The 20,644-nt window shown below is 49.5% G+C and overlaps 1 protein-coding gene across 1 annotated transcript in view; it reads right to left on the minus strand.

The window, feature by feature from the left end:
- Window positions 1-2,216: 2,216 nt before the first annotated feature.
- NUSAP1 (nucleolar and spindle associated protein 1) overlaps window positions 2,217-20,644 on the minus strand; it is a 177,867-nt gene continuing 159,439 nt past the window's right edge. Inside the window, exons 11-12 of the mRNA XM_075330138.1 lie at window positions 2,692-2,791; window positions 2,217-2,419 (exon numbers count right to left, since the gene is read on the minus strand). Of these exons, the coding sequence (XP_075186253.1) occupies window positions 2,329-2,419; window positions 2,692-2,791 (191 nt within the window). The 3' untranslated portion in view covers window positions 2,217-2,328. The remainder of the gene's footprint in view (window positions 2,420-2,691; window positions 2,792-20,644) is intronic.

A 20,644-nucleotide genomic window follows, 5' to 3' on the forward strand; every position in this document is an offset into this window, starting at 1 on the left:
GTTTTCTATATTGTGTTAAAAGAACATTTGTTAATACAGAATGGATTATTATAGCGCTTTGTGCATTATATTTACATGTTAAAGTGAAGCCTGGTGGTATAAATGTCCCTTCTGTACAGGTGAGCAGTGACCGCTTTCTTTGATGTGAGGTTTCACGGCATTGTGTACCTCCGGTTCCAGTCACATCCATTTTGGTCCTGACACCAGATGTGCGCCCCTGAGGTATACCCCATCCTGCAGATGTCTTACATCCACTTCTATTATAATGTTCGCCCTCCACCCCACCTTCCCACCCAAGAGCCAATGTCTTGTTCTTTTGGCACACTTTACATACATGTCAGACCAGGGACTGATTTGCGAGACGCAAATAGTCTGACTGTATAACAGAATGCTTACAGGGGTTGTCCACATTTGGAAATAATTTTTTTTTATACTTTTGCACTGTTTGCCTTCTATAATGTCCTCTAGTGTTGCCTGCAGAGCGAGATCACTTGATTTTTCAGAGAGCTCCTTCTGCAGGGGAGTTTGACCATTTGTTTCTGAGCTTTCTGTTGATTTATGACCACAGATCATAACAGTCAAATGTGTCAGAAAGTAAGTCTCTAATTGGAAAACAGTGCAAAATTCTTACTGAATCCTTAGCGTAAAAATGTTGTTGTTTTTTTTGCCCAAAGTAAATGCAGTATTTACAAAAAAAAAAAAAAAAAATTTATATAGTTCCAAATGTGGCTGCACAATTACTCCTTTGTCCAGGATCGCAGCAAATGTCCAAACTGTCTAACTTCCATTTTTTTTTCCCAAGGAAATGTTACATTTCCAGTTTAGAAGGATTAAGGGTCCATACACTTTAATATAAATAGTAAAATAAAACTAAGCAGGTATGATGCAAGTGCTGCTGATTGTGTAAAAAGAACAGGTAATATCTTAGTTATCAAAAGATTGGAAACATTGGACACTACTGATGAGCGAGTTTCGAAATACTCGGATTCGCGATACTCGTAACGAGTACTGTCTAATACTCGCGTATGCATCCCGAATAGTGTGTGCAATGCAAGTCAATGGGGAAAACTCACAATCTAATGTGCTACTCGCACGAATAGTACGGCATTAGGGTTACCCGTTACATTGAGTTTTCCCCAGTGACTTGCATTGCACACGCTATTAGGAATGAATACACGAATGTTAGACAGTGCTCGTTACGAGTATAGCAAGTCGAGTATTTCGAAACTCGCTCATCATTATTGAACACATCTTCCTCAGGCCAGGCAAGTATGTTAGCAGTACAACAGAGGGTATAAATCAACATAAAAAAAAAAAAGAGGGGGGGAGGGGGATGTCACACACTGCCATCACAACAAGATACGTAGAACGTACACAATATATAGAACTGCCACATTGTGGTGTTATTTATTTAAAGTAGGTGAAACTTCAATCCATTGGAAAGATAGATCTGATTATACTCCTAGCTAATAATACACACCAGCATGTGGCAGCTTTATGTACATTAATCTTATGTGTGCATGTGCTGAGCCGTGACCCCATGATGCTGGCGTGTGTCTTTTCCCACCTTTTTTAGTGGATATTCCGTCTGTTGTACTGCTATCATACATGTCCGATGTGAGGAAGAACCCTGTCCAATGGTAAAACGTGTAGCCCTTATTCTTTTGATACATTTAGATAGTACCTGCTTGTTTTCCACAATCAACAGCCCTTATCAGTTTTTGTTTTTTTTACTATTTCCCTCATACGTGGTGGTTCCTGCTGGGACACGCTGCAGCTGACTGGTTTACAAACAGTTGTGCCTGATATTTGCACCTCTCTCCAAGGTGAGGGCACTACCATATGCCGTCCTGCCCTTATTACAGGAAAGCTGCACTACGCAGTCCCTTTAAGGGTAGAATTTAAAATGATGGTACAGGATATATTAGTAGTGATTTTATCAGTGGTATTACGTTTTGTAAGCTCAATGTATAAAAATTTTGTATCAAGGGTTTTTAATTCCTGCTTTGGATCAGTGTGATTGTATACTGACAAATAGGGATACAATTACTTTAACCAAAAAGCAATAGGCTTCCAAAAGGAAGCCCCTAACCCAAGCAAGATATATGAAAATTGTAAATCATCTTAAGAATCGCTGCGTCCTTCGTACATTAACAGAAATATTATTTAGCTATTGTAAAATGAAAGAGAAAAAAAACAAAAACGACTTTTTCCCCCTTTTCCATCCAACCTAGTAAATACACTATAGCAACAATAAAATACCAGCAAAACCTCCCAGGCTCTTTAAGACAAGAATTTAGAAAAACCATTACAAAAAAAAATAATGTTCTATGGGACAGCAACTCCTCTACGCGAACCAATCGTTTTGTCTCTCTTGCTTTTTCGGTCCTTTTCTACCTCTTTACGTCGGTCATTTCTCCTAAAAGCAAAAAAATAATGAAAATGGGGGCACAAAGATGTTTTTTATTTTTTTTAAATTCGGAAAAGCAAAAAAAAAAAAAAAAAGTAAAAGTTGCCAAATGATCACTAAATGTGCATCTCCAGTGGCAGAAGGCTTCTCCCCACAACTTAGACTGCACCGGGCACGGTGAACTCCCACCACCAGTGTTGGCTGCAGGATTCCTATAGAATAACACGCGCTCACCTTGTTTCTAACATTCATTTTTTTTTTATAAAGGTTTCCTCATGTACCTGGACGGAAGGTGAGGCTGCTTGTAGCTATTCTTCAACATGGACGACTTGCTCTGGACTGCATCTGTGTTTTCTTTGTCTCCCCAAGGCTTCAGCTTGCCTTTAGAATACATACACACAAAAAAAAAATTGAAGATATTGGATGAAAGCGTAAAAACTAGAAATACAAAGAAAAAAAAAAGTTCTATGCAATCAAAACTGGATCACATATCTATAAAATTATAGCCCTAATTTGGACTTCAACACGCAGCCAATTTGCGGTTTTTCCTCCCCTTCTTTCCAGAGCCATAACTTATCTGTCCGCATAGCCATGACATTTTTTGAGAATTGTTTTTACATTGTGTGGTAAAAATTCCCTAGCATTATAATTCTCAGATTTTTATCATCAATCATCATCAATCATCATCAATCATCATCCATCATCATCCATCATCATCCATCATCATCCATCATCATCCATCATCATCCATCATCATCATCCATCATCATCATCATCATCTTACGGGGGGGAGGGGGGAGGAGGATCCCCAAAGTTTTTTTAAAAAATTATTGGGGCTGCACCGCCAGTTCTTATGACTCCTAACGTTTTCATTTTTTTGGTTAATCGAGCAGTGTAATGGCTCATGATTATGAGGGGTGAAATGACTTTTATTGATACCATTTTGGGGAAAACATGTGTTGATCGCTTGTTATAGCAATTTTTGTGGTAATTAAGCAACAATAGCATAAACTTTTTTTTTTGGGACATTTTTCAAATTTTTTAAGTTTCCCGTTCGGGTTCATTATTTTTTATATTTTGATAAACTGGACTTTTCCGCATGCGGCAATAGTACATGTCTTTTTAATTAGGGAGATTTGAACTTATGTTTTATTTATTTTTAAATTAATTTAATAATCCCCATATGGTGACTCACCTGCAATTATGTGATGGCTTGTGCTGCATACTGTGATAACATAGCATTGCGGTACATAGATAAAATCACTGTCACTTTTGAAGCTACAGGCAGTGGCAATGACACGGAGAAAGGTCTTAAACAGACCCCAGCTGCCCTCAGAGACCCGTGATCACGTTACAGGTGCGTAAAATAGAATATATGAGGGTTGCTAATAGGTCTGTCTTTGGCTTTACCCAGAAAGAAACGAGCTAGGATGATGAAACTTTCCATTTCTTCCACATTCTCCACTGATGTCACACACTTCTTACAATGGTATTCCAAGTTCTGTAAGCCTAGCAAAAAGGAGGATTTCGATTTTCGATTGTGCCTCAAACCAGGCATCCGTAGCAGCCATGGCATCAGAAATGGTGTGAAATTTGGTACCCATGAGGTGGTCAACGAGCTGGAAGCCTAACTCTGCCGCGGTCGCTTGTGCAGTGTGAGCGGAGGTGTTGTTTTGCAGGAACAAGATTCCTTTGGACAGCTTGCCGCACCTTTTGGCCTTCAGAGCTGCCTTCAATTGGTCCAAAAGTTCAATGTAATGCCTAGCGTTGATGGTGGAACCCTTTTGAAGGTAGTCCACTAGCAGCACAACCTCCTTATCCCAGAACACAGACACCATCACCTTAGTGGCCGATTTATGCACCCTGAGCTTCTTTCGATGAGGAGAACCACTGTGCCTCCACTCTGACTTGTTTTCAGGGTCATACAAATAAATCCAGGTCTCATCCATAGTGACCAGTCCATTCAGGAAGTTCTTATGAATCCGGAAATGCTGACAAATGAACCAGGAAGTTTTCACTCGCTGCTTCTCTGATCTGTTGTCAGACATTTGTGGACCCACTTTGCAGATCGCTTCCTCATGTCCAAATGTTCATGGATAATGACACAAACACGTTCACGAGAAATCTCCATGATGTCTGCTATTGCTTTAGCGGAAATTCGTGGATTCTCCAGTATGAGGTTTTGCACAGCATCGACGATCTCCAGAACAACCACCACTCTCGAGCGTCCAGAACGTTCCTCATCATTGGGGCTTAAGTGGCCCGATTTAAAAGGGAACCAAATCACCAGGATTTTCCTATATAACCTAAAGTCAGTGCTATACTGGCACTATCAGGCTGATTCTATACATCCCTTTAGTGGTTAGCTTGGATGTTTAGGTTTTGAAATCCAGGAAAGTAAAGTTTATAAAATCACCTGCTTCTTGAGTGACAGCAGCTGAAGTTCATGGGTATATGCTGCTGCTGTTGCCAGGAAGTTGACACTAGGCAAACTAAGAAAAAAAGTGAGCTCCTCCTCCGCAGTATATACCCCGTGACTGACCAGGAAGCCAGTTTTTTGCTTAGCGTCCTAGGAGGTGGACATGGGCCTGTTCTCAGGCCCCTTTCACTTGCAGGATCTGTGTGAGGTCATACCCATGTGACCAGAAGGGGCAGGGCCTCAGCTAACAAAAAGGAAGATTTTTGTGTACTCACCGTAAAATCTTTTTCTCTGAGCCTTCATTGGGGGACACAGAACCATGGGTGTATGCTGCTGATGCCAGGAGGCTGACACTGAGCAAACTAAATAGAAAAAAAGTTATCTCCTCCTCTGCAGCGTACACCCAGTGACTGACCAGGAGACCAGACAGTTTAGTGTACAAGTAGTAGGAGAAGCTGTAGTTATACAAAAAGAAGGGAATTTTGTACTTACCGTAAATTCCTTTTCTTCTAGCTCTTATTGGGAGACCCAGACAATTGGGTGTATAGCTACTGCCTCCGGAGGTCACACAAAGTATTACACTAAAAAGTGTAAGGCCCCTCCCCTTCTGGCTATACACCCCCCGTGGGATCACGGGCTTACTCAGTTTTAGTGCCAAAGCAAGAAGGAGGAAAGCCAATAACTGGTTTAAACAAATTCACTCCGAATAACATCGGAGAACTGCAAACCGTTCAACATGAATAACATGTGTACCCGCAACAAACCAAGAATCCCGAAGGACAACAGGGCGGGTGCTGGGTCTCCCAATAAGAGCTAGAAGAAAAGGAATTTACGGTAAGTACAAAATTCCCTTCTTCTTCAGCGCTCTATTGGGAGACCCAGACAATTGGGACGTTCAAAAGCTGTCCCTGGGTGGGTAAATAAATACCTCTTGATAGGGCTGCAAGACAGCGCTCCCCTACGGGGAGGCCACTGCCGCCTGCAGTACTCTTCTACCTAGGCCGGCATCCGCCGAAGCATAGGTATGCACCTGATAATGTTTGGTGAAAATGTGCAGACTCGACCAGGTAGCTGCCTGGCACACCTGTTGAGCCGTAGCCTGGTGGCGTAATGCCCAGGACACACCCACGGCTCTGGTTGAATGGGCCTTCAGCCCTGATGGAACCGGAAGCTCAGCAGAACGGTAGGCTTCAAGAATTGGTTCTTTGAGCCATCGAGCCATGTTGGCTTTAGACGCCTGCAATCCCTTGCGCGTACCAGCGACAAGGACAAACAGTGCATCAGATCGGCGCATAGGCGCCGTGCGGGAAAAGTAGATTCTGAGTCCTCTGACCAGATCTAACAAATGTAAACCCGTTTCAAACCGGTGAGTCGGATGAGGACAAAATGAAGGTAATGATATATCCTGATTAAGCTGAAACGCGGATACTACCTTAGGGAGAAACTCCTGAATGGAGCGCAACACTACCTAGTCCTGGTGAAACACCAGGAAGGGAGCCTGATATGACAGAGCTGCCAGCTCATACACTCGCCGAAGAAACGTGATCGCCCTAGAAAAGCCACTTTCTGTGACAGGCGAGAAAGGGGAAACTCCCATCAGAGGCTCGAAAGGCGGCTTCTGGAGAGCAACGAGTACCTCGTTCAGATCCCATGGATCTAACGGCCGCTCGTACGGGGGCACAATATGACACTCCCTGTAGCAACGTGCGCACCTTAGGAAGACGTGCTAGACGCTTCTGAAACAACACGGATAGTGCCGAGACTTGCCCTTAAAGGGAGCCGAGCGACCAACCGTTTTCCCGACCAGAGTGCAGGAGGGCAGGCAAAGTAGGCAAAGCCGATGGCCAGGGATACACTCCCTGAGCAAAACACCAAGATAAGAATATCTTCCACGAGTTGTGGAATATCTTGGCAAACCGCGGCTGGCGAGCCCGTCTCATTGTGACCCTGACGTAATGCTCACAGTCGACTGACGGTGAGATGCCACAGATCTCGGTACCACAACCTCCTCGGCCAGTCTGAGGCGACGAGAATAGTGCGGCAGCAATCGGAAGCTGGAACTGCGACCAATCTTGAGCCAAGGCGCCTGTCGCCAGAGCTCCCGCCATGAAAATCGAGACCTTGTAGTTGCCGAGACGCCATGATGTCGACGTCCGTCCTCATCCCGCGGCTACCGATTTCTTGAAGCCAAACGGGAGCAGGTCCCATTCCCCTGCGTCCACGTCCTCGCGACTGAGGAAGACTTGCTTCCTAGTGTTGTACGTCCGGAATGTGTACGCCACCGCTGTGGATAGTCCGACTGAATTCGGTTCTGATTGCATTCCAGCCACTGCAGGAAAGCTTGCAGTGCAAGATACACTGCCCAGAGCTCTAGACCACTGAGTTGAAGAGTGGACTCCTCTGAAGACGGTCTTTGACCGTCTGTGAAAGGGGGACGTTACTGTGTAGGAACATCGACTTCCTTCCCCTTAGCGAAGAATCTTCTAATGATGCGGACGCAGATGAAACTGCGTGAAAAGGCTCGCCTCTGGATGAGGCGCCTCCTTGAAGGAGAGACTGCACCCTCGTCTGTAGTGAACGCTGTTTGTCCAGCGGAATTCACTATCACTGAGAGAGTGTGAAAACTCTATGCCAAGATATGCCAGCGATTGGGTTCAACTTAGAAGAAGTCAAAGACCTCCCCGAAACTCTGGGAAGGGTCCAGCGCCATGTTCAGGTTGTGTTGGCATGCTTCTAAAAGAGAGTGCCTTGACAAGTAGATTGTCCAAGAAAGGGATCACAGAGTGACCGTAAGAGCGCGGGACTGCTCCCACTGCTGCCATGAACTTGGTGAAAAACCCGTGGGGCTGTCGCCAGCCGAAGGGTAGGGCTACAAAACGAAATATGCCCGTAGCCAACGCCGGTGCCTTGGAGCAATCGGCACGTGGAGATAAGCATCCTAATGTCTATGGATGTTAGGAAAAACTCTTTGAGACAGTGAGGCAATGACGGAGCGGAGTGATTCCCTCCGGAACCGCCTGGTTGTCACGTGCTTGTTAAGCAGTTTAAATTCCAGAACGGGACGGAAGGAGCCGTCCTATCTTGGCACCACGACCAGGTCGAAGCAAAAGGCGTAACTGGTTCCTGAAGAGGAACAGGGATTACCACTCGTCCTGCCTGCAGAAGAGCCTCGGCTCGGTCGGAGAGGTAGTTTGAGACAAACTGACTCTCTCTCACCGGCCTTTGACCTGTGGTAGGTAAATGTCGCTAAAGCGGGGGAGTCTGCTCCCCGCGGTTGCGGAGTGAGAAGGCTGAAAATTATGAGAAAAAAACGCTTTGGTAGCGATTCCTCCGGCTGCCTTCCCCGGGCGTACTTGAGCCTGCTAGGAATCTATGCCCTTCTGGGCCTTTTGAGTCGTTTTGGACAGTTGAATGAATTCATTCAACCCTTACCAACAGACTATCACTAGATAAAGGCAACCTGGTTAAGCACTTTGTTGGAAGAAGCATCTGATCCAATCTGTTAACCACTAGGCTCTGCGTAAAAAATACGGAGATGGCCGATGCCACCGCCGTCCGGCTCGTAGAGTCTCGGACAGCCTTAACAGCATGGTTCGCCATGCGGCGATTGCGAGATTACAGACGCTGCTGAGACCGAGATGTACCGGTGACAGCGTCCCTCTGCGCAACACTATCTGAAATAGCTTGGAGTGCCTTCACGGCTGCGACTGCCGGAGCAACCGACCTGCCGATAGCTTCATAGACAGATTGCGGCCAGAACCTATCTATCTGTCAATGGCATTTTGACGTGAAGCCCCATCCACCACTACAACTATAGATCCAGCTGCAAGCCTGGAGATCGGGAGATCCACATTTGGACCTGGGCTAGCGCTTGTCCAATCAGGGAGGAGAGTGCCTCATTAATACGGTCGGAGAACGCTTATCGTGAAAAGCGTTGCGTTTCTGGACTGCATCTCTAGGATCAGAGGGCCAGACGAGTACGCAATTGCTTGCGATATTAGAAAAGAGATCTCCCCTGCTGTGAAGCTGACTCTTTCACTGATGGAGTCGAGGGCTATTCCCAGCGAGCCTGCTTAGGCCCTCTTGAACTGACGTCCGTGTCGGAGCCTGCCCCCTGGGACGCGTGAAAACCACCCTGGAGCCTTGAGCTGCTCCTCAAATCATGGTGGCCAGGGGCATTGCAACTATATTGCCCAAGGTCTGCGTGGGCTGCCAGACTGTAAGATGTCAGCCATAGTCACAGCCAATATAACAGCGGAAAAAAACTGCAATTTCGTCCCTGTCTCTGGACAGGAAGCACAGGTGGTTCTTTTAACCACATATAGCCGAAAACCCCGGTCAAGCAATTGCCCGCACTGGGGTCCTAGACTCGTATTACATGCAGTACAAGCAACATATAAAGTCCTCATTGGCCTTTTCTTTTTCTGCTGTTGTTGTCTAGCTATCTAAGTGCATAGCCTAGGATAGCGACCGTACAGTAAATAATCATACAAGCATGAAGTACAAATAAACACTTCAGCTCATGTAGTACACGCAGCATTGAAAACTTGTGGCTTGGCACATTAGCTCTTCTGCTGCTGTTGTCTATTTATCCAGGAGCTTGAGACAAGGATAGCGACATACAGTGAATGTATAGCATTCAAGCACGAAGTACAAGTAAACACTTCAGCACCTGTAGTACCCGCAGCATTGAAAACTTGTGGCTTGGCACATTAGCTCTTCTGCTGCTATTGTCTATATATCTAGGAGTATGAGACAAGGATAGCGACATACAGTGAATGTATAGCATACAAGCCTGAAGTACAAGTAAACACTTCAGCACATGTAGTACACGCAGCATTGAAACTTGTGGCTTAGCACATTAGGCCTTCTGCTGCTATTGTCTATATATCTAGGAGTATGAGACAAGGATAGCGACATACAGTGAATGTATCGCATACAAACATGACAGTAAACACTGCCAGCACATGCAAATGCAGCAGCCTTGCAAGCTGGTGCCTTGGCACCACTGCTCTACTGCTGCTGTTGTCTAGTTAACTAGGAGCATGAGGCAAGGATAGCGACATACAGGAAATGTATAGCAGACAAGCATGACAGAAAAACACTGCAGTACAAGCAAATCAAGCAGCATTGAGAGCCTGTGCCTTGGCAGCCTTGCCTTACTGCTGCTATTGTCTGTTTAACTAGGTGCATTAGCCAAGAAAAACGACATATAGTGCATGTATAGCATGACAATAAACCCAATTGCAGCACCTGCAAACGAAGCGGCAATGAAAGCTTGTGCCTTGGCACTTTGCTGTTGCCAAAACTGCCAACAAACACTGCAGACTAATCATTGAACACTTGTCTAGCCATCTAGGAGAGTATGCCCAGAATAGCGACAGTACAGTGCTGCATCGCATATCCGCACACAGTTCAAAAGCCCACTTCAGTATTAGTGGGACCAGTACTGCCTATCGCCCGCCCAGCGCGAGTATGAGGTCGCTCAAAAACCTGTGCCTGGTTCCGTTCTCCCAGAGTGGAAACCATAATGGCTGCCGGCTTCTCTTCCACGTCCTGTGCAGAGGGGCGGGCCGTGGGCGAGCCCCAGCCAAGAGCGGGAACCCGGCATCTCACTGTGTTCAGTGAGAGGGGGCTGGAGAATGCAAAGCAGACTCCAGCTCCCTGCGCTGAGATCTGTACAGCGTCCCGCCCCTCCTCTGACTGGCAGGGCTGGGGGCGGGAACGAAGCGGTGCCAGGCCTCAGAAGCCGGGGACTAAAGTTACAGGCGCCCCCGCCGTAAAAGCGCGGTCGGCGCCAAGTCCCCGGCGCACTACAAGTCACATCAGCGCCGCCGCCGTATGAGCGGTCGGCGCAAGTTCCTAAACATGACCCGTCGCTCAGCCATGGCTGCAGCAACATAAGCCCATCACTAATGTCCCCGGCGCACTATAACGCCCAGCAAGCCCGGAGCGTGCTGTGCTTGCCGGAGACACCGAGTACCTGACCGATGCAGGGCCTTGTCCCTGATAGTACTCGTGCTCCACATCCATCAGGTTCTTCTGGGTCTGTGGATGGAGCCCGGCCTCAGGGCTTGGAGGCCGACAGATCCCACTTCCACAGGGCCCTCCAAGGGGATGTGGAAGGAAAACAGCATGTGGGGCTCCGGCCTCTGTACCAGCAATAGGTACCTCAACCTTGCAACACCATCTGGTGAGAAGGGAGCATGCTGGGGACACTATATGTGTCCTCTTTTCTTCCATCCGAGATAGTCAGCAGCTACTGCTGACTATACAATGTGGAGCTATGCGTGGATGTATGACCTCCTTCGCACACAAAGCTAAAACTGAGTAAGCCCGTGATCCCACGGGGGGTGTATAGCCAGAAGGGGAGGGGCCTTACACTTTTTAGTGTAATACTTTGTGTGACCTCCGGAGGCAGTAGCTATACACCCAATTGTCTGGGTCTCCCAATAGAGCGCTGAAGAAATTTGAAAATTACTAATACCAAGAGGGCGGGTGCTGTGTCCCCCAATGAAGGCTCAGAGAAAAAGATTTTACGGTGAGTACACAAAAATCTTCCTCTCGCTCTCGCCTTATTGGGGAACCCTGGACCGTGGGACAACCTAAAGCAGTCCCTGGGCGGGAACAAAATGGTAAGGTCAGACGAATAGACTGACAGTCAACTATAAAAGTAGAAAAACCTTGACGGGTCCCCCTATGAGTTAGAAAGGAGTCACCACCGCCTGCCAACCTGTCTAGGGCAGCATCCGCAGAGGCCTGCGTATGTACGCTGCAGAACCTGGTGAACATGTAGACACTGGACCATATAGTGGCTTTGCCAGGTTTAGCCACGAAGTTTGATGGCGAACACCTCCAGAAGCTCCCACCACCCGGGTGGAATGAGCACTGTACGCCTCTAGGATAGCTGATCTAATCCAACGTGCAATTGTGGATTTCGAGGCTGAGGCGTCCTTTATTGTGCCCCTCTGAGAGAACAAAGCGTGCGACTTATCTGTGAAACGGAGCGGTCCGAGAAATATAGACCGTCAGAGCTCTTTCAAGATCTAAATTATGCAGGGCCTTCTCGAATGAATTAACCGGAGCAGGACAGAATGAAGGAAGGACGAAGTGTTCATTAAGATTAAAGGGAGAAACTATCTTTGGTAGGAAAGGCGGTGAGGACCAGCGAACCACGTTGTCCTGGTGAAACCAGGTAGGGGGCCTGGCAGGAGAGGGCCCTAATTCTGAAACCCGCCTCACAGATGTGATAGCCATTAAGAAGGCAACCTTCCAGAAGAGTAATGAGAGAAAGATTTCTCAGAAGTTCAAAAGGCGATTGCTGGAGGACTCCTAATGAATACAGGATCTGACGATATGGTGGAACCAAATGGGCGATACCCTGAAGAACCGAAAGGGCGTCAACCTGTCCCTTGAGGGTACCGAGGGCTAGCTCAGAATCAACACCCACCTGTGGAAAGGCCAGGAAATTGGACAAGGAAAAGGTAAGCAGCGACTTTCCATGTTGTTTGTACCAAAAAAAGAAATGATCTCCAGGTTCTATGATAAATGCGAGCCGAGAAGGGCTTTCTAGCATTTGTCACAGTGGAAATGACCTGGGGAGGGGTAGACTGGCTCTGGCTAGAATCCAGGATTCAAAAACCATGCCGTTAAACGCAGTCGTGGTGGCAGATTGGCCCCTGTGACAGAAGATCTAGGCTGTCGGGAAGCCGCCAGGGAGTGTCGTCTAGTAGCTGGACAAGCTGAGGGCCAGGCTCTCCTGAGCTAATCTGAGGCTCCCCATATCAGAGACTCGCTTCACCTTGACCTTCCTGATCACCCTCGGAATGAGGGAAGCGGAGAAAATATGTAGAGGAGACGGAAATGAGACCACGGCAAGACCAGGGCGTCTGAGCCCAATGTGTGCGGGCTTTGGGATCGCGCTTTGAAGGGGTCGACCTTTGCGTTTTAGCGAGAGGTGCCATGAGGTCCACGTCCGGAGGACCCCACCTGTGACAGATCTGCTGGAACACCATCTCCTGGAACACTGTCGTGGAGAGACCATTCTCCCGCTGCCAGACCATGTCTGGTAGGAAGTCTGCGGCCCAGTTTTCGACTCTTGCAATGTGAACCGCGGAGATAGGACAGGCGCGAGTCTCTGCCCAACGAAGGATCTTGATTACCTCCTTTATCACAGCCGAGCTGCGGGTCCCTCCTTGATGATTTATGTATGCCACTGCAGTGGCATTGTCTGAGTGAATCCGAACAGGATTAGCCTTTCATGGTCTTTGCCTTTTTGTCGAAACACTCAATAGTATCACTGCTGATGCGACAGGGGTTAAGAGCACCTCTCTCCCACAACAGGCGTCATCTATCCCCCGTGGCCTTCCACTTTAGGAGGTCGCCTTATCCGCACTCTGGGCATTTAGCCAGATAAACTGACGGATCACCACAGAATTGCTGGCCGCCATGGCGGCCTAATTTGCCGAGTCTAGAGAAGCGTATATGAGGTATCTTGCGGCCATGGAGATCTGGTCGGTCAGCTCAATCAACTCGGAAGGCGAGTCTTCTGCACGGAGGCCTCTCTGTAACCTCGTACTTCAGACCGCAAGAGCAATAGCAACCCACATTGGGGCAAATGAGAGGCAGAGGAAAGACCCCCGACGCCTCAAAAATAGACCGAGCCAGAGCCTCAATGGTGCAGTCGGTGGTTTCTTTGAGAGCGCCAATGTCTGGAAGGAGAGTACTGTGTGCATGGCCAGTCGGGACACGGAAGGGTCGACAAGCAGGGCATTCTCCCAAATCCTTAACTAGCTCCGGAGAGAACGGATAGAGAAGGGAAAGTCCTGCGGAGCGCTCTGCTTGACCAGAATGGTGGCAAAGACGGGATCAGAAAAATACCTCGGGGCTCGCTAAGGCTTTTTTTTTTGTGAAGGAAACTGTCTTAGAAGCCGCCGCCGGCGGATGTTCCTCCACCGGTAGAGTTTGGTTAACTGCCGAAAATAAACTGTCAACCATTGGCCGGATATTAGACGCCTGCTCCGCGACCAGTTCCAGGTCGGAATCCACTCTGGAGATATCTCTTCGTTGACCAACCCTGATGCAGAGTTGGACCAGAGACCTGCGTATGTACGCTACCCATTTAGAGGATTTCTTCTGGGTTTTAGTGGGGACCCCTATCCTGGGGAGCGGGGCCGTTCTTGTTCCCCGACGGTGGTTGGAGAGCTGGCAGGTGCTGTAAGACTGAAACCAGAGACTGGGAGACTTTGGTTAGGTCAGCTACCGATTTTGAGAGGGAGTCAGCCCACTACTCAGGGGGGGCGCAACAGTCCTCATCTGCGGTGGCGGAGGGGTGTCCTGGGATGCCACCGTGACTGGGGCATCACAGTCCTGACACGGGGGGGGGGGGGGTGACTGGGACTTGGGTCTTCCGTGCTTTTGGATTACACATTTGCAAGGCAATGTACTAATCTGCTAACTTCCCTAAACTTGTATTGAAGTTATAGGGTTCCCCTAGTGCGGAGAAGGGCTACACTTCTGGAAATTTTCCAGTAAGTAGCTGGAGACGTGCAGCACAGAGCTGTGTCCCCCGGAGAACAGTCGAGTCCGCAAGATGGCGCTGCAGTGTGATGTGTGGGTGTATCCACAGCCTGAGCTCACCAAGGTGGGAAAAAGCCTGCGCAAATCTTCCTGGCTGCAGAGCTATGAGCAGTGGAAAGAGCCCCCACCTTTGTGGGGGCGGGACTTCACGGGCTGCAGAGAGGGAAGAGGAGTGAGAACAGCCCCCACCATGTGAGAGCGGGGCTTCCCATGTTGAGAGAGAAAACCATGTCCGCCTCCTAAGACACTCAGCAAAAAACTGGCTGGCTTCCTGGTAAGTCACGGGGTGTACGCTGCAGAGGAGGACCTAACTTCTTTTTCTATTTAGTTTGCCTAGTGTCAGCCTCCTGGCATCAGCAGCATACACCCTTGGTCCTGTGTCCCCCAATAAGGCGAGAGAAAAATGTTGCTTCCTAGGAATTAGCCTTGTTGGCTGAGGACCCTCCCTTTCTGGTCACATGGGTATGACCTCACACAGGTCCTGTTAGTGAAAAATAAAAATCGATGGTATAATACTTATGCTAATTCTAACGGGGAGGGGATAACTATGAATACCCCCCAGATATTATCTGATCCTCAGCTGCTGTCACTCAAGAAGCTGATCATTTTATAAACTTCCCTTTCTTGGATTTCAAAACCTAAACATTCGAGCTGACCACTACAGGTATGTATAGAATCAGCCTGATAGTGCCAGTATCGCACTGGTTGAGGTTATATACAAAAATCCTGGTATTTGGCGCGCTTTAAATTTGGCAACCCAGTTCTTAACTGTGGAATATGAAGGACATTGATTCCCCAATGTCTGCGACATATCACCATGAATATCACCATGAATATCCTTCCCGGACTTTCCTTACAGAAACAAGAAATTTATCCCTCCTCTGCTCTCAGTTGCTGTGATTATCGCATTAGACTCCGCCATTTTGTTTCCTGCGTGCGTAGAACACTGTTGCCAGAAGCAACGAACAACATTTTGCTAGTCCTGGCCATGGGATTATTTTTTTTCTCTGACGCCTCATTGGGGGACACAGGACCATGGGTGTTATGCTGCCTATCCATAGGAGGACACTAAGTAGATGCAAATGCATAGCTCCTCCTCTGCAGTATACACCCCCTGGCCGGGCCAGGCAAGCTCAGTTTTAGCTTAGTGTCTGTAGGAGGCACTTCCTTTCAAGGTTTGTTATTTTTTGAGGGCGACGGTTTCCTTTGGGACCGATCTCCCACTACCATCAACGGGCGGGAACGTGGAGTGTCGCCTCCACGTACCCCCTCCTGCGACGCTGGATCCTGGGCTGGACGACTGGTTCCACAGACACCGATTTTCCAAAGCCCAGGGTAGAGGCCTGTACCCCTATAGCCCAATTCCTCAGCCCCTCTCTGCAGGCTCTGAGTTGAATATGACGCCGACACAGCAAGCTGACTCTGCTATTTTCACTGCCTGGAAAGCAGTGTTTTAAGGTGAGATCCCCCCCTGACTGGTTTCCCAGACGAAGGGAGAAAAGACTCGGCAGGGAAGGCTCCAAGGACATTTACAGTATTTATTATGTGCAAGGAGCAAGGATCCTGCACACAGTGTTAACTTTCTCTAGCTTGCTGGCTGGAGGAGGGGGAAGTTCCGCTGTTTGCAGAAAGTCTTGCAGATAATTTCCTGGTGGCAGGGGGGAGGGCCCAGGGCCTCACGCTGTTTTTATTTGCTCTGTTTACTTGCTCTAGCAGAAAAGCCGGCCGATAACCACCAGTGACAAGCTGTGTGCTGACTGTAGGGAGAGGGAGGAAAACTCAGAAGCTCCCTTCCCGCCGTTTTTTACTACCCACAGCGGGGGGGGGCACACTGACTCATCTTCCCGCTCTTTTAGCGCTAAACCCCCCCCACCCCGCAATAAGCCCCGCCCTTCCAGGAAAGTGTGCGAAGATCTTCATAGAGCTTCATCCCTCCTGAGGACAGGGTCATCGGCTGATTCTGGTGAGGTGCTTGCTTCAATTGTAGCTCTGCTGAGCAGTGCTAGCTTCGGCAGCACATCTGCTCAAAGGCAGAGCTACACAGAAGATTGATTAGCATATTAGCATGGCCCCTGCACAGCAGGCCAAGGATGATGACATGGAAATGAAATGAAACATTCAACATTTAATTGCTCCCCCTTCTGGCATACTATTAGGAACATGCAGAAAACTAAGGGCACTAAGAGTGCTAAGGCCCACATAGTCTATTATTCAGCCTGCACTGCCTGCCACGCTGAGCTACCACGTAAACAACACACCTCTTCTCTCTGAGTCCTGTGCCCCTATAGCCCCCCAAGACCCCCCTGCCACCACCGCAACCGGCAGCCCAGAGCCTAGGGCCCCCAGCCCACCGGAATGGGCACAGTTTCTGTCCCAATCCATGGAAAAACTGTCACAGAACCTGGTTCTGGCTATGCAATGTCGTCCTCCACACCCTTCTGGGTCCCTGGACGGAACGCAGCCTGAGGATACCCCTATGGAGGATCCTTCTGAGGTAATCCGGGCGTATGCTTCACCGGTTGCAGGGATCAGGAAAAGAGCACACGGCCAGGTGTCTCCAGCGGGCTCTTCCTCGGGAGCACACAGGGCAGGCTCTCCCACACGCTCCACGGCTTCTGATGAGCTGGAGGAGGGAGAATGCCATTTGTACCAGGAGGATTCCTTGGTTTCATCACCCCCAGATGATCAAACTGCAATAGACTCCCTTATAGCAGCAATCAACCAAACTCTGCATGTGGAGGATCCCCCATCCACTACCACTGACCAGGCGGTCTCCTTTAAGAGGGCGAGGAAACCCCAAAATGTTTTCGCTGATCACCCAGAGTTTCAGGATATCCTCACAAAGCAAAGGGAGAAGCCTGACAGGCGCTTTGGTAACCGAAAACTCATGGCGTCCCGGTACCCTTTTGCCTCACCTGCCCCTAAGGGCTGGGCCGATCCGCCCTCTGTCGACCCCCCGGTCTCCCGACTTACCACAAAGATGCTCCTGTCTTTACCCGATGGTTCCTCCATCAAGGACCCAACAGACAGACAGGTGGAGCACCTCGCCCGCTCTGCTTTTGAGGCTGCGGTTTCCTCCCTCTCGCCCTTCTTTGCCTCTGTGTGGGTCGCAAAGGCGATCTCGGTCTGGGCAGAATCCCTTAACACTTCGCTTGAGGAATCCCAGTTCACTCAGACCTTCACAGAGGTAACAGCTCAAATTGCCGCTGCGGCGGAGTACCTCATCCAGGCCTCCATGGACGCTGCTACCTGCGCAGCGTTTGCCGCCTCAAATACCATAGCCATCCGTAGAGCTCTCTGGCTCCGACAATGGCGAGCGGACTGCCTCCAAGAAGTCTCTCACGGGCCTTCCCTTTTTTCCAGACCGATTGTTTGGCGAACGTCTGGACAAGATCATTTCTGACGCCATGGGAGGAAAGAGTACCTCCCTCTCCCAGCTGAAGTCCAGAATGTCATTCACCAGACGTCCCCAGTCCTCGTTCCGCTCCTTTCGGAACTCATTTGGTTGGTCGACATCCCGTGCTGTCCCCGCCACCAGCCGCCGACTACGCAGGGACCTACCTTCTCAGCTCTCCCCGAAACCCACTTCGTCATGGCAGCCTAGACCGAAACAGTCCAGGACTAGGGAGACTCTGCCACGACATTTTCCCCCCTCATGACTCCTTCGGCACCCCGGAAGACACACTCATTGTAGGAGGTCGTCTGCGGCTCTTTCAACACATCTGGGCTGCCGCCTCAAACGACAAATGGGTGCGAGACCTTGTGTTTTCCAGTTACCACATAGAATTTCGGACCCGACCCCCGAGTCGGTTCTTTCTCTCAAACTCCTCAAAGACTCGAAAACGATGCGAAGCTTTTTTCTCAGCAATCCACTCGCTCCAAACAGCAGGAGTGATAATACCTGTCCCAGACGACGAGAAGTTCAGGCGTTTTTTATTCCAACCTCTTTGTTGTCCCCAAAAAGTATGGGTCAGTTCGACCCATCCTGGACCTCAAACACTACACAAACATGTGCACGTACGGAGATTCAGAATGGAGTCCCTAAGGTCCATTATTACATCCATGGTCGAAGGGGAATTCCTAGATCACCAAAAGTTCCTCCGCTTTGCAATTCAGGACTCCCACTTTCAATTCGTAACTCTACCCTTTGGCCTTGCCACCGCACCAAGGGTCTTCACCAAAGTCATGGCGGCCGCCATGAGCGTCCTTCACGCCAGGGGAGTAGTCGTTCTCCCTTACTTGGACGACCTCCTCATCAAGGCCCCCTTCTTCCGCAACTGCTCAACCAGCGTACAGATCACTGTGGACACCCTATCCCGCTTAGGGTGGCTAGTGAATCTGGACAAATCATCCCCGATCCCATCACGATCCATCACCTTCCTGGGCATGTCCCTGGACACCCGTCGGGGCTTGATCCTTCTCCCTCAGGACAAGGCGTTCGCTCTTCAACGTCCTCCGTCTCGCTCCATTCGATTCAGCATGAAAGTGCTCGGCAGGATGGTGGCGGCTATGGAAGCAGTACCCTTTGCTCAACTGCACCTCCGTCCACTGCAGCTAGCCCTTCTAGCGGCCTGGGACAAGAGCCCCTTCTCCCTGGACAGACATCTTCACCTGACGCCTTCAGTCAGGTACGCACTCCGCTGGTGGCTTCAGTCCTCATCCCTATCGAAGGGGAGATCTTTTCTCTCAGTGAACTGGCTGGTCCTGACCACGGACGCCAGCCTCCTAGGCTGTACCGGCACCACACTGCTCAAGGACGTTGGACGCCCCAGGAGTCTTTCCTCCCCATCAACATCCTGGAACTCCGCGCGATCTTCCTCGCGCTCAGGGCATTCTGCCCTCTGCTAGCGGGTCATCAGATTCGAGTCCAATCGGTCAATGCGACAGCTGTAACCTGTATCAATCGGCAGGGGGGCACCCGAAGCAAAGCGGCTTATCTCGAGTCCCACAAGATCCTCAGCTGGGCCGAATCGACTGGGTCAGTGATATCAGCGGTACACAAACCGGGGGTAGAGAACTGGGCAGCAGACTTTCTGAGTCGCCAAGGCCTGGCCGCCGGAGAATGGTCTCTCCACCCAGATGTGTTTCTACACATCTGCACTCGCTGGGGCACACCAAACGTGGACCTAATGGCCTCAAGGTTGAATGCAAAGGTACCCGCGTTCATAGCCAGGTCACGCGACCCGCAGTCTATCGGCGCGGATGCTCTAGTCTGCTCCTGGCACCACTTCCGCCTGCCTTACATATTTCCACCTCTACCCCTGCTGCCGCGGGTAATCAGGAAGATCAAGGCAGAGGGAGTCCCGGTGATACTGATAGCACCGGACTGGCCCAGGCGCGGCTGGTACGCCGAATTAGTACAAATGCTCACAGACGCACCGTGGCGCCTTCCAGACATCCCAGACTTGCTGACCCAAGGGCCCATTTCCCATCAGAACTCCAGAGCCCTGAAGCTGACGGCGTGGCCATTGAGACCTGGGTATTAACAAGAGCGGGATTCTCCCCCGCGGTTATTGCCACCATGATCAGCGCCCGAAAGCCTGCTTCATCCCGCATTTACCACCGTAAGTGGAAAAATCTTCCTTTCATGGTGCAGGGAAACTAACGTCCAGCCTATGCCTCTGGCCATCCCCAGAATTCTTGACTTTCTACAGTCTGGCTTGCAAGCGGGGTTGGCTCTCAGTTCCCTTAAAGGGCAGGTCTCAGCGCTCTCAATCTTCTACCAATGCCGCCTGGCTCAAAAACCGCAAGTCAAGACCTTCCTCCAGGGCGTTTCCCATCTATTTCCCCCGTACAAACGGCCACTGGAATCATGGACCTCAACCTCGTTCTGGACGGTCTCCAGAGGTCTCCCTTTGAACCCATCAAGGAATCCTTCCCTTGCTCTTCTGTCCTGGAAGGTAACATTCTTGGTGGCAATTACGTCCATCAGACGGGTTTCGGAGCTAGCAGCACTCTCTTGCCGCAAGCCTTTTCTGATCTTTCACCTGGACAAGGTGGTTCTGCGCCCCCTTCCGGATTTCCTTCCAAAGGTTCTTACCCAGTTTCATTTGAACGAGGACATTGTTCTGCCTTCCTTTTGTCCACACCCGGTTCATAGGGTGGAAAGGTCTCTGCATTCGTTAGACCTCGTCAGAGCTCTCAGATATTACATATCCAGGACAGCCCCCTGTAGGAAAACGGACTCTTTGTTCGTCATTCCTGAGGGGCCTAAGAAGGGACAGGCAGCTTCAAAG

This window comes from Anomaloglossus baeobatrachus, chromosome 12 (assembly GCF_048569485.1).
Source record: "Anomaloglossus baeobatrachus isolate aAnoBae1 chromosome 12, aAnoBae1.hap1, whole genome shotgun sequence".
NCBI classification, from domain to species: domain Eukaryota; kingdom Metazoa; phylum Chordata; class Amphibia; order Anura; family Aromobatidae; genus Anomaloglossus; species Anomaloglossus baeobatrachus.